The 12,543-nt window shown below is 38.5% G+C and overlaps 1 protein-coding gene across 1 annotated transcript; it reads left to right on the plus strand.

Annotated features, from left to right (window-relative positions):
* Positions 1 to 2,104: 2,104 nt before the first annotated feature.
* On the plus strand, positions 2,105 to 5,411 carry LOC111662686 (UDP-glucuronosyltransferase 2C1-like). Its single transcript, XM_023416629.2, has 4 exons — positions 2,105 to 2,229; positions 2,414 to 2,718; positions 2,837 to 3,550; positions 4,581 to 5,411. Exons 1-4 carry the CDS (start codon positions 2,226 to 2,228, stop codon positions 5,163 to 5,165), a joined length of 1,608 nt encoding a protein of 535 aa, XP_023272397.1. The 5' UTR covers positions 2,105 to 2,225; the 3' UTR covers positions 5,166 to 5,411.
* Positions 5,412 to 12,543: the final 7,132 nt, after the last annotated feature.

Consider the following 12,543-nt stretch of genomic DNA (forward strand, 5'->3'; position numbering starts at 1 on the left):
GCTTGTGGTCTGGTGATCTGTGTTTGTTTTGTTTTTGAGTGTGTGTGGTGTCCTGTGATGCAGGTGGCAAACTCACATCAGACATATCAGGAAGTGACCTGCACTTTCTCTGTGGAAGTGTGAATGTTTAGGTTCATAAAGTCTAGGAAAAAAATCATCTTTGCCTTCTTGCCACTGCAAGAAATCATAATTAGGTAGCAGGGTTTTTTTTTTCTTGGTGTGAGCAAAGCACTGAACAGACTGGACTGCCATATGGACATCTACCCCACCTCATGTGGCGATATGTTGTAAAAATTTGGTATCCACCAACTAAATTTCCACAGACTAAACATTTGCTCGCTGCTCCAGTTGTTCCATGCAGAGAGTGATGGATGTTTAACCAGACTGTGACGCTTCTAAATCCTCCTTGCTTGAAACTACCTTCCTGTCAAAATAACTTAAACTGTCAGAAACTATGCTGCAGCTTTCTTGGTGGGGATCACTGTGTGCCTGATCTTTTTCCTTTACCTCTATACCATGTATGAAATTCACAATAACGAGACACTGGAAAAGTGCCGGCTTTAGGACCCAGCACAGAGTGCACAATGTGAGCATTGTTTCTGTCCTGGTAAGAAAAGAAGGGTGCTTGTTTTTCTCATGAGCAAGTTTGAGGAAACCAGGGAAAATAAAGAAGACAGAGTGAACTGAGGAAGAGAAGGAATTGGTATTATGAAAACTGACTCACCAACAATTCAAGTTAACTTTAAAACATATCAGAACAGTGTAAAGACACTCATGATTATCTAAAAGGGAGCATAACTTCTAATTATGACGATGTGGTTTAAAAGTGCTGCCTGATTTTTTTTGTTAGAAACAAGAAAAAGTTCTGCAGCAGCCGATTTACTCGCTTGATAATATTACACTCGCATCCCTGTAGAGGGATTAACATTAACATTACCGAATTCAAATTTTTGGTCACATGTCTTCCACGGTAAGAAGTAAGCTTATTTTTTAGTTTGATACTACTTTATACTTTAATGCCCCTACATTTCATTAAATATTGCACTTTTTTACTTGTTTACTTTAGTTGCTTGTGACTTTACAGATTCAGATTTTACATACAAAACCTACGAAGAGCTGTTAAAATAGAATAAATGTAAGAGATTAAACTATACAACAGTATAAAATTAGAGCTGAAAAGATAAGTCATTTTTCTGTAACTCTTTTGATAATTGATTCATTGTTTAAGTAATTTTTCATGCTTTCAGCTTCTCAAATTTGACGAAATGCTGCTTTTCTTCATCTTAAATTATAGTAAACCGAATCATTTTAATTAATCCATAATGAGAATTATCATCACCAAATACAACAGTAAAATGCAGCTTTCACATTAATACATCTGTAATAATAATCTAATGATATAATATACAACAGTATAAAACTCACAAGGGCCTTTTCCCACATTAAGTGCGTTTCCTTTTGATACTCTAATTACATTTTAATGGTCAAATACTTATACGTAAGTAACATTTTCAGTGCAGGAGATTTACTGGTAATGGAGAAATGTTATAGTGATGCTTTTGTCCTTTTATTTATGTAAAGGGTTTGAATACTTCCTCCACCACTGATCCTAAGAGTGATAGGAGAAGACACGCCTCAGATCAACTGAGTTCAGTTCTGCGACCTGCAACCTACATTCGGCTGGCAGCTATATTTGGCGTATTTAGCAACAGGGAGTTGCAGTAAACAAACCAGCAGGTCAAAAACACAAGAGAAAATAACTGCATAACATGCTAAGAGGATGATATACATTTATCCAGGAATCCTGTCTGTTTTTTCTCCAGGTTTATAACATGGCATGTGTGAAACTCATGTTGGTGAGCATTACATAATGCACTCTAATAACCTTATGAAAGAGGTCACAGGTTGATATGATGCAAGCAGTGTTCTCGTGTGACAGAGATACACATTCATAAAACTACACACAGTATACAATGTACTACCATACATTAACATTATTAAGTTAAGTAATAAATTTTTTTTTTTTTAAAAATCCCTTTGTTTGTCATTTGCAGAACTTTCATTGTAGCACTATAGCTTCATATGACACGTGCCACATGTAACTCATTTACCTGTGAAAGGACCAATCATCTCTGAGGCTGGAGTTTGAACTCAGATATGCAAGGAATCCTTTAGATGGACTGTCAGTCTACGGGCAAGTACAACTACTGTTGCCACTCTTCAGCATGGGTAAGTAACTTTTAGGAATATTATCATGTTGTGGTTAGTATAATATTATACTTTCAGTGTGTGGAATTTCATTTATAACATAGGTAATTCCCACTTCAAAAACTTGTTAAGAACGTACTTCTTTTAGATAAATACTTTCAAGCTCATTGTTAAAAACACTGTTATTTCTCTCTCCATATTTCAGGAGCCATGCCACTGCATTGTGTGTGTGGAATATTTACATTCCTGAGTGTCTGTCTGATTTCCTTCACAACACCTTGCAATGGAGGGAACATTCTGGTGTTCCCTGTAGACGGCAGTCACTGGGTCAACATGAAGATCCTGCTAGAAGAACTTCATGCCAGAGGACACAACATCACTGTGATCAGGGCCTCCACCAGCTGGTACATCGCAGAAAAGTCTCCTCTCTACACCTCCATTACAATTGCAATACCAATGGATGAAGGTTTGGAGAACTTTTTTGATGACTACCTACAAGAGAATATGAGGGTATGTCATTAAGGATGATGTATTGGGCCCCACGTGGGTCATTTAATTACTGAATAATCAAGATAATCTTTTGTCCCCTGCACTTTTTCAACACTTTTTTTTCTAACCATTTTTTCAGGCGCAGAGACAGGGGGCTTCAGCACTTACTTTCCTCAAAATCACCAAGGATTTCCTTTCAATGCTTTCTGAAGCTCATTCTATATGGTCTCAAGCTCTTGTTGAAATCTTTGATGATGAGAATATGATCAAAAGCTTAATGGATTCCCAATATGATTTTGTTCTGACTGACCCTGCCATGGCACCAGGGGTCTTACTAGCTAAATATCTCAAACTGCCCCTGGTGCTCAATGTTCGTTGGATCACCAGCGGAGAAGGCCACTTTGCAATAGCCCCCTCACCACTCTCTTATATCCCAGTGCCAGGATCGGGCTTAACTGATAAAATGAATTTCATGCAGAGGATCAAGAACATGTTTTTCTACAGCATCATACTGTTCCAGCAGAAATTCATTGTGGGACCAAGCTACGATGCCCTCTGTGATAAATATATAGAGGATGGATGTGACATCATTGCGCTTCTTCAAGAAGCAGACATTTGGCTGTTCAGATCCGATTTTGTGTTTGACTTCCCCCGGCCCACAATGCCAAATGTTGTCTACATAGGAGGGTTCCAGTGCAAACCGGCCCAACCTCTGCCAGCACACCTGGAGGAGTTTGTTCAGAGTGCTGGGGAGCACGGAGTGATTATAATGACTCTGGGAACTTTGGTTAATGCTTTGCCCAAAGATGTTGCAGATGAAATTGCCAGCGTCTTTGCTAAGATGCCTCAGAAGGTAACACATACTCAGTAACACACTTACAAAGATATGAAATGTTAAAGCTAGAAATGTGTAACTCAAAATGCTTTTTGTTTGACCCGGAGAGACCTGGAGATTCTAGTGCAGCAATTAACCCATTACTGAACTGATCAACGTACAAAATTTTATGAAGGTGTAAAGGCTTAAACCTGTGTTAATATTGGCCTGCTATACCTGGTTAGATCAGTTACAGTCTCCACAATTCAAATATAGAATTAGTTTTGCTCTAACCATGAGCACACAAGTGTAATTCATTCAAATTTACCAGCATCATAAATGAGCAAAACCAGCAAAGTGGTGGTGGCCCCTTACCTTTGAAGAGGTCATAAAGTCATATTGTCTGTCAATTCTCGATTATTTATATTCCTTTAGTCCATGAAGGTCCACAAAAGTTCTATAAAAGTATTCCAAGATATGAATATTGTCAATGGCTGTGAAAGGTGTGACATGTCCCAACTCACAGCTGATGAATGTAAAAGAAAAAAAAGTCAACATTGGTTTGAATGTAAAAAGCATTTAGAGTAAAAGCACTGTTTTCCATTTGCAGATATTTTAGAGAGGTTCAAGGACACCAATAAAAAACAAACTAAAATGTCCACAACTCGTATAAGGTCAGGCCTAGAGGCCTGACATTTCACATATGTGTTTTCCACAAGATGTAGAAGGGATGTGATGATTTTTATAGTTCTTGCAAAAAGTATATCCCAAAAAATACCATTTATGGACTGATGTAGTTTAGGTTAGATTTTAGTCCCATACTAAACAAGAACATTTTCAGAAGATGTTACATTTCAAATGATGTCTCTTAAATGCATTTTGGCCTGCAAATCACATTGAGAAAATGGTGGATCTTAAGAGGCTAGGATTGTGTCATGTAAAGCATCTTTTGAGTATCAAGGAAAGTGCTCAGCACTCAGGATGCAGCATTGCCAACATCATTGTACTGTCTGTCTGCTTGTGCACAGATACAGTACGTTTATACTGATTCTTTTTCTTTTCTGATCAGGTGTTATGGAGGCACAAAGGTGAACATCCCTCCACTTTGGGCAACAACACTCTGATAGTGGACTGGATGCCACAGAACGACCTCCTGGGCCACCCACAGACCAAAGTCTTTGTAGCTCACGGAGGAACCAATGGAGTCCAGGAAGCCATTTACCATGGTGTCCCTGTGCTTGGCATACCCTTGTTCTTTGACCAATATGACAACCTCCTACGTTTGCAGGAGAGAGGAGCTGGAAAGATCATTCAGTTAGTTGATGTTAATGGCCACAGTTTTGAACAAGGTCTCAAGGAAGCGCTCCATCAAGACAGCTACAGACTGAACATGCAAAGACTCTCACGTCTGCACAGAGATCAGCCAATACCACCCATGGATCGGGCCATCTTCTGGGTGGAATATGTGATGCGCCATAAAGGGGCTCCACACCTGCGTACAGAGGCTTATAAGATGCCCTGGTACTCATACTACTGTTTAGATGTAGTGGTACTATTGCTGACCATAGCAACTGGACTGCTGCTCTCTGCTTTGGCCTTTTTCAGGTTTCTCTGCTGCAGCAGAAGAAGAAAGACCAAAGCCAAGCAACACTGACTGAGGTCAAATTCATTTAGAAATATGCTACAATAGGTTCTGTAAAGCACTGTATCACACTGTAGCACAAGGTATCTAATTTGTACCTCTTTATTATTTATGAAGTAAAATGACACTCAGTCAATTGGTTTACATATAGTATACATATAGTTAAAGTAATGTACCTCCTTCCTGTTTGAAAATCAGTTGTGAACAATATCTTGACAGATTAAAATTTTGGTTATTAAATGCCCCCAACTCATTGGTGATAGTTTCATCTTGTCAACATTATTCTATAATTTTGCATCCACTGTAATATGAATTAGATTGGAGCCAAAACACCAATCACTGTCTCAGTGCTGGAACATTGATCATTATCATGATCTTAAGCTGACCCCATTCATTTCCAATGTGCCGAGCTCCGAAATGTTATAAGTTGAGTATTTTTGGGCTGAAATCAATTCAGATGTGACCAAACTAAGTCCAAATAATCAATTCATTTTTGAGTGAAAATCAATACATTTTTATGTAAAAAGGAACTGTCTTTTTGTTATCACTCCTAAAAGAGAAAATATTCTGCACAAAAATCTCTCTCTAACATGAACATCATGAACTGTCTGTGGACATGCCCTCTGTTGCTTTGTGTTCATTTCACTGACGTCTTGGCCTCACATGCCCACATTCCCCTGTCCAGATGCCAAGCTTGTAAAATAAATATTAGATATGTAAGATATGCTGAGAGCAAGACCATTGCAGCTGACATTTTTGGTCAGAGGCTATGAGACCAAATTTCCACTGGACTAGAGGGCAAAACAATGTCCATCATCTGTTCAGTTAGATTTAATAATGTTAAGATACAAATGTGCTTGTTGCAGAAACTGAAAAATGCCAGAGAAACACATGGAGCTGGGATACATTTAGTAATCTGTTATTTGTTACTTAAGACAATGCAGTGTTTTCTCTGAGATGCCGCTGGTATACGACTGTGTGAGCAACAGCAAAGTTAATCACAATATCAAGAACACATGTATGTATCTCTACCAGGACGCCACAGGCAATCAGTTTTTATGGAAAACTTGGAGATCAATTATGTCCTGGTTGTTATTCTTTGTATTTATATCAATCCAGATAAATTACATCATCTTCTAAACTAAAATCAATGCCAGTGAGAAGACAAATCTCAAAAATGACTATGGAAAATCCTATAATTTCAGAAAATAGACCATATTAAAACCATTTCCCTGTCTTGAAAAGTCCCAAAACAGATGCCTTGAAACAATCAAAGGCTGGAAAGGAGAGCTCTCTTCAATGCAGCATAAGCTCATATGGTTTTGGTTTATACAATGAGTGAGGTTGCCTTGGTAAATCTAACTACAAGCTAAATTACATTTCACTTATCATTCAGTGATACTGTGCTTGAGACTTCTGAGTTTACTGATGAGGAAAGAAAATCTGTGAAGACATTCCAAGGTATGAAGGCAGCGAGGTGTTTTATGAGACCTGGAATCACATTAAGTGTAACATAAAAACACACACACACACACACACACACACACACACACACACACACACACACACACACACACACACACTCACACTCACCGACAAAGAAAAAGAAGGAAACAGTTTGTGTGTAGGTTTGCATACCTAATGTGTGTGTAAGTGTAGTGGCATGTGCGTATACTCACCTGTGTTGTCTGAAAAGTGAATGAAAATTGAATGTAATTTTGTGACTATTAGAAATGGTGAACCTATACCAACATGCTTTATTTTGTAGATTTGCACATAAATAATCCACATTTACATGGTAAATGATTTGATACAAGTACATATAAATTCTATATTCTATCTCCAATAGACTTGGCCCGGCATTGGCCCTGCATTGACCCTGCACTGTGTACACACCCCTGCTGCTCTTAGACCCAGGTTAATGGATTAGTTAGGAATGGTTTTAAGAGTTTGTTTTATCTTTTTATTTATTTTCTTTCCACTGTAATTTATCACCATTATGATTAATGAAAAACCAACATGAATTCATGTTTACCACAGCTGCTATCCTCTGCCAGTGAATAAAATACAAACGTTTAACTGCCACTTTTCAACTCTTAAGATGGATGGGTGCTCAACACTGAGAGGATTTTGTTTGGCATATGACTCTAATAGTAGATTTCAAGTGGCAATAGAGCTAAAATGCTGCTTTGTAAAAAGGGTGACTGAGTTGAACGAATTAAAACCGAATTGAGAAATAAAGTGGAAGAATTGATGCAATTGTTTCTTGAGTGTAAATCACATTTTAATGACATGGTGAAACAGACAGTCCAAATCTTTCTCTTTAAACAAATACAAATCCTGTTTGAATTGGTCCTCCAACATACTCAACTAGACATTAACTCTTTTGTTTATTTTGAAATGCAGTTGATGAATGCCTTTGTTCTATAGTGGAAAACAATAGATTTTTCCCTTTTCAAGTCAGATACAACACTTTAATAATGTTTTTTACATTTAAATACACAAAACAAGATCACAATTACACAATACTACACCCATGTAAAAACAAATAAACCAGTGATACAAAACAAACACACACACACGCACACACACACACCCTGTTTCTGAGAAATAAGCAATAACATGTCTTCTTGTTCTGTCTTGAAGATAATTTATCACATTAGGCGTTGCATTTACGGACCTTTTGCCCTCCTTATTTGTCCTTTCCTTTTTCTCCTTTTCTTCTTCCCTCTCTACTTTTCATATTTCTATTTTATATACTTGCTGATACATTGGACTTAGACAAAAAAACAAAACAAAAACAAAAAAATCGACACATAGTAAGAATGCAGTATCACAATCACTGAAGCAGGGGTGTCGTATTTCTTAAATTCAGGCTCAGACTACAGGTCGGTACCAATGTTCAGCCCATATTATTTGGTAATATGGGGGCTTCACAGACCCAGTCCTACACCTCGATAATATCAAACATGTTTGATATTTGGGAGTTCAAATCTGGGTGAGTATGAATATGATTAAGTCAATACTTTTCTAATTGCCAATGACAGAGACAAGTCAAGTCTTTATCTGAGATAAAGTAAAAAGAGAAAAAAAGAAATCTGAGCCCTGAGATGTAAAGACTTAAAAAACAGTCAAAAATGAAAAAGAAATCCATGCCATCAAGCACAATAATATATTAAATCTCATGTCCTCAAAAAAAATCAGAAAGTGACATAATACGACTACTCTAAATACAAAACCAACTATTTGTGTATTCAAATTATTTTTACTACAGTGACAAACAATACAAAAATCTTTTATTAATTATCTTTTATAATCTTTTCCGCTTCACAACAGTTCATTTGTAATGACCACAGTATTTACTGTCATCCACTGGCATAAAGTAGCATTTTATCTTACCCTGGACGCTTTCATCTTTCATCACCATGGTACAGTATACTTCCATACTTGAACTCACATACCTCTGCTGTGTTGTAACAGTGTGCCCTGGCAAATGTACTGCATTGCCTTCATCGTCTAATGAGGACATAGTTAACGTTTACTGCAACCGTACTTGTGTGATAATCCATGTACTTCTGAGTTGCTGCTCACTGCACAGCTTTTTTACGTGTAGTTCTCCACATTAGTTTTGCCCCGAGGGATGCGTCGACTAGTCCAGACATAAGGTCAGACACCTTAACATCTGCTGAAGGAACAGTCCACATGCATACATAAAACAGATGCTGTGCATGTTTCTATCTCGTCGTTATCAGCAAATGCACCAGTGAGCGCATAGCCTTCCTCCCTTTGTGTCCTCACATCCCTTCCTTGATCTGGTTTCAGCTGCCCCCTCCCCCCCTGTCTCTGCCTCCCCCTCTGATTTTGCACCCCCTGATTCCTTGGAAAACCCTTCCTGTGATCATGGCTGATATTGGATGTTGTCAATGCGCATGTTCTGTGTTAGACCCTGGTCAAGGCCAGGCTGTAAATACAGTTAGAGCAGATGCCTTCATATGATTGGACATATGGAGTATGGGTGTACCTTCACAAACAGATACAATAAAGGTGAAATAAAAACAAGACAACTACTAAATAAATAAGGAATAAGTAAAAACAATTAAACTAGGGCTCACAGGTAGCTCACCTGGTAGCACTCCTACCACATATTAAGGCTGAGTCCTTTCCGCAGCTGCTCAGGTTCAAATCAGGCCCAGACCGCATGTCATCCCTTCCTTCCCCCCTACATTTCCTGTCTCTTTCTACGAATAGAGCAAGAAAAAAAAAAAAAAGATTAAATCAAAAGGTAAGGTTATATATGTCTAATGTTATTTATTTGTTTTAGAGAGGAAACATCTTTACTGCCCTTCTTGAAGTTTACTTTGGCTTCTGTGCACATTACTCTACAGCCGACATTTGACCTCGCTAGACCTTCATTTGCCCGGATTCTGGGTTGCAGCAAACCTCAGATTTTTCTCAACTAAGATGTTAAGAGGCCTCATTGTTTGACTTGGCTATTACTACTGTGCTACTACAAGAGAGATTTGCCTGTGCACTTAGTTCTGTGAAAGAAATAAGATGGAAAAGAGAAAAACTAAAATGTTTAAAAATTAGCTGATACTAAGCAAACAGTAAACTTTAATTCTGAAATATGGCAGAATTATGTGTGTGTGTGTGTGTGTGTGTGTGTGTGTTTGTGCATGCTTTTCTTCAAGCAACAGGCATGCACTTGTCGTTTCAGGTATCCTTTTCTCACCACTCAACACACACATAAATTCAAATCCAGCCTCTGCGGCTCCCCAAGGGCATCTGCAAGGCGTGACATCATTCTCTCCACAGACACACAGATCACAATAATGGCTCTCTCTCTCTCTCTCTCTCTCTCTCTATCTATCTATAAGAGGAACCACTGGCCAGATGCTCAAATGGAGCCACTGATCTGCACAACAAATCCTGCTGTGCTTTGGCTCTTTGCATGTGTTACTGTCTGTTGAGTCTCGGAAATCACAGTCATACTTCAAGGATGTGAAATTCTCCCAGACAGACAAAAATCTGTTGTCAGTCACAGGGCTGAAAACATGGCAGCACCTGCAGCATCTGTGACTTTTTTTCCAAAGCTACATGTGCCTCTATCTTTCTTCTTCCTGCTGTTTTTGTCTTTAAAGGATTATAGTTATAATTTTTGTTTTCAGCAGCTCATTTGTGATTTGTGTCATTTTTGAACTTCAAGTTACTTCTTCTGTTGCCTCTTGTTGTTCGCAATTGTCTGTCAGTTTCATTTACTTCCCTGCTATTCAGGTATGATGTAGCGACCCTAATTCATAATAAAAAAACTACACAAAAAGAAAGGATGCAGACACTGTAGTTTATTGCTGCACATCTATCTTTTACGACACACAAAATCCAAACACACTGTCTGAGATCAGTGAGAGTGGCACATTTGGAGAGGTTTGATTATGCTTCTCTGTCACAGAACATCGATCATGAAGCAAAATCCTGGATGCCACTTTGCTCTTGTCTCTGCAGAATACCCCGCAAGCTCCATAAATTTCAGCTCCGTAGCTACGGTCAGCTGCTTTTAATTTGGAGTTGGAGGGCAGACAGCAGAGCTGCCTGGCCACGAGTTTGGAGGGGAAGAGTGTAATGAGCCCGTGGGTCAAACCCTGGGAGGGGATGCAATGCAGTTTCAGCATAGTATGTTTTGTCCAAAATTTGTAACACTGTGTGAACATGCAAGACCACAATATAGGTCACTAAGATAACGATGAGGATATTTGTATATTTAATCAAACTCTCTTAAAAACCTAAACATTTAGACTTAATTTTGTTTGCTCAATAAACTAAAGACACAGAAACAAGGTTAAAAATGAAAAAATAAAAGCAACTGTATTAAAGAAAGAAGATATATGTGACATAAATGTGACATATAGACATGTGAACGTGGTGATTAAAAAAAATAAATTAGACCCATCCTTTGACTAATCATTCATATCTGTCATCTTTTAAAAAAAAAAAACATTCTTTTCTATTTTCAGAGTGACTGGATCTTCGATAAAAAAAAATTTAACAACGCTTTGAGGTTTTACATTTTTGATATAAAATAAGAGCTGATATTATTGGCTCTAAATCTCACTCTTGCTCATGACGGGATAACATCATATTACATAGCTATTTGTGACGGTCTAACTTACGATCACGCTGGTGACACTTTCTCACAAGGCTTACTGAACTCTGAAGGTGTTCGTGCTGCTCCAGCTTATATGGATGGGGCACACCAGGCCCATGTGTGTCCTATATGCTGCTGATTAGGCTCCTAATTGGTTTCCAGCCTCGGAGACAGAAAGAGCAGCAACAGCAGGGTGAACTGAACAGAGGGAAGCACACCCCCTCTGCTAAGGCAATACAACCCATATGTTTGGTATGGGTTTTTTATGAGGTGGTGAATTGTTCAAATTGTGTTAAATTACAAAACACATTACAGAGGAAAGCAAACTGTGTCGCACGGAGCAGTCAGTATTGTTTGAGTTAACTATTAAATATGGACTGAATTATGCTGAAAAATGTATGTTTGGTCACAGGGACGTGCTGCATCCCCACAGGCTGACAAGTATATGATTATTGATTGCAAACGACATCCACAAACCATTTTTTTTACAGCGCTGATTTCCATTATTTTTTATGTTTAGTTATTGTTCCCGCTCTCAGTGCAATACTTCTAAAGAAGTCTGTGAGTTCATACTTGGCCAACTGTAATTTCTGGAACAAGATGACATGATCTAAATCACATCCATGATCCTGGATCAAATGCGTCTTTGTGGGATTGATCCACCAGTTTTTTGGGTTTTTTTTCCATTTGTGAGTGAGACAACAGGGTTCTGTCATGCCTACATTTATGGAGAGCCACTGATTTCAGCACTGGATCTGCAGCGGGAGAAGGGGCGACTCACTGTTCATGTGAGGTTGGTGAGGTGGCGTGAAATATTTAAATATTTCTCTCCGTATTTCAGACGTGAATAGATGAAGAGTAAAAGTGAAATACCATTCATTCTACTCTACACTCTCCATGTCTCACGTTTGTCCAGTTTGACACCTTGTCAGACCTTCAGGCTTCAAGCACGAAGACAGCCAAGTGTTTTTCTGGACTCGTTAGCCTGGTTGGTCCTGGATCACATGATTAACCGAACATTGCTGATTGATTTGCGTTTTGTTAATGTCTGCCAGTACCCTACGCTGAGCTTGTATTTTGTAGATACTCTTTTTTGTGGATGTAATCATTTTCTACCTCGAAAAAGCTGCAGAAACAATTTATAAACTTAGGTAGAAATCCAATTGGATCATGCCAAGACGTCTGGATAAGTTCGAAGTCAAATGTCTGGTCAATGTCTGCCACTGCCTGTGAAATATGACAAAGGGT

Source organism: Seriola lalandi, unplaced genomic scaffold, assembly GCF_002814215.2.
Source record: "Seriola lalandi dorsalis isolate HSWRI2012SDOR001 ecotype SW California unplaced genomic scaffold, Sedor1 jcf7180002054567, whole genome shotgun sequence".
Classification (NCBI taxonomy): Eukaryota; Metazoa; Chordata; class Actinopteri; order Carangiformes; family Carangidae; genus Seriola; species Seriola lalandi.

Bases quoted from the DNA above. Each gene is read 5' to 3' on its own strand.
- LOC111662686 (XM_023416629.2), top strand. The intron at 2,719-2,836 runs GTATGTCATTAA...CCATTTTTTCAG, and splicing joins ACCTACAAGAGAATATGAGG to GCGCAGAGACAGGGGGCTTC. The intron at 3,551-4,580 runs GTAACACATACT...TTTTCTGATCAG, and splicing joins TTGCTAAGATGCCTCAGAAG to GTGTTATGGAGGCACAAAGG.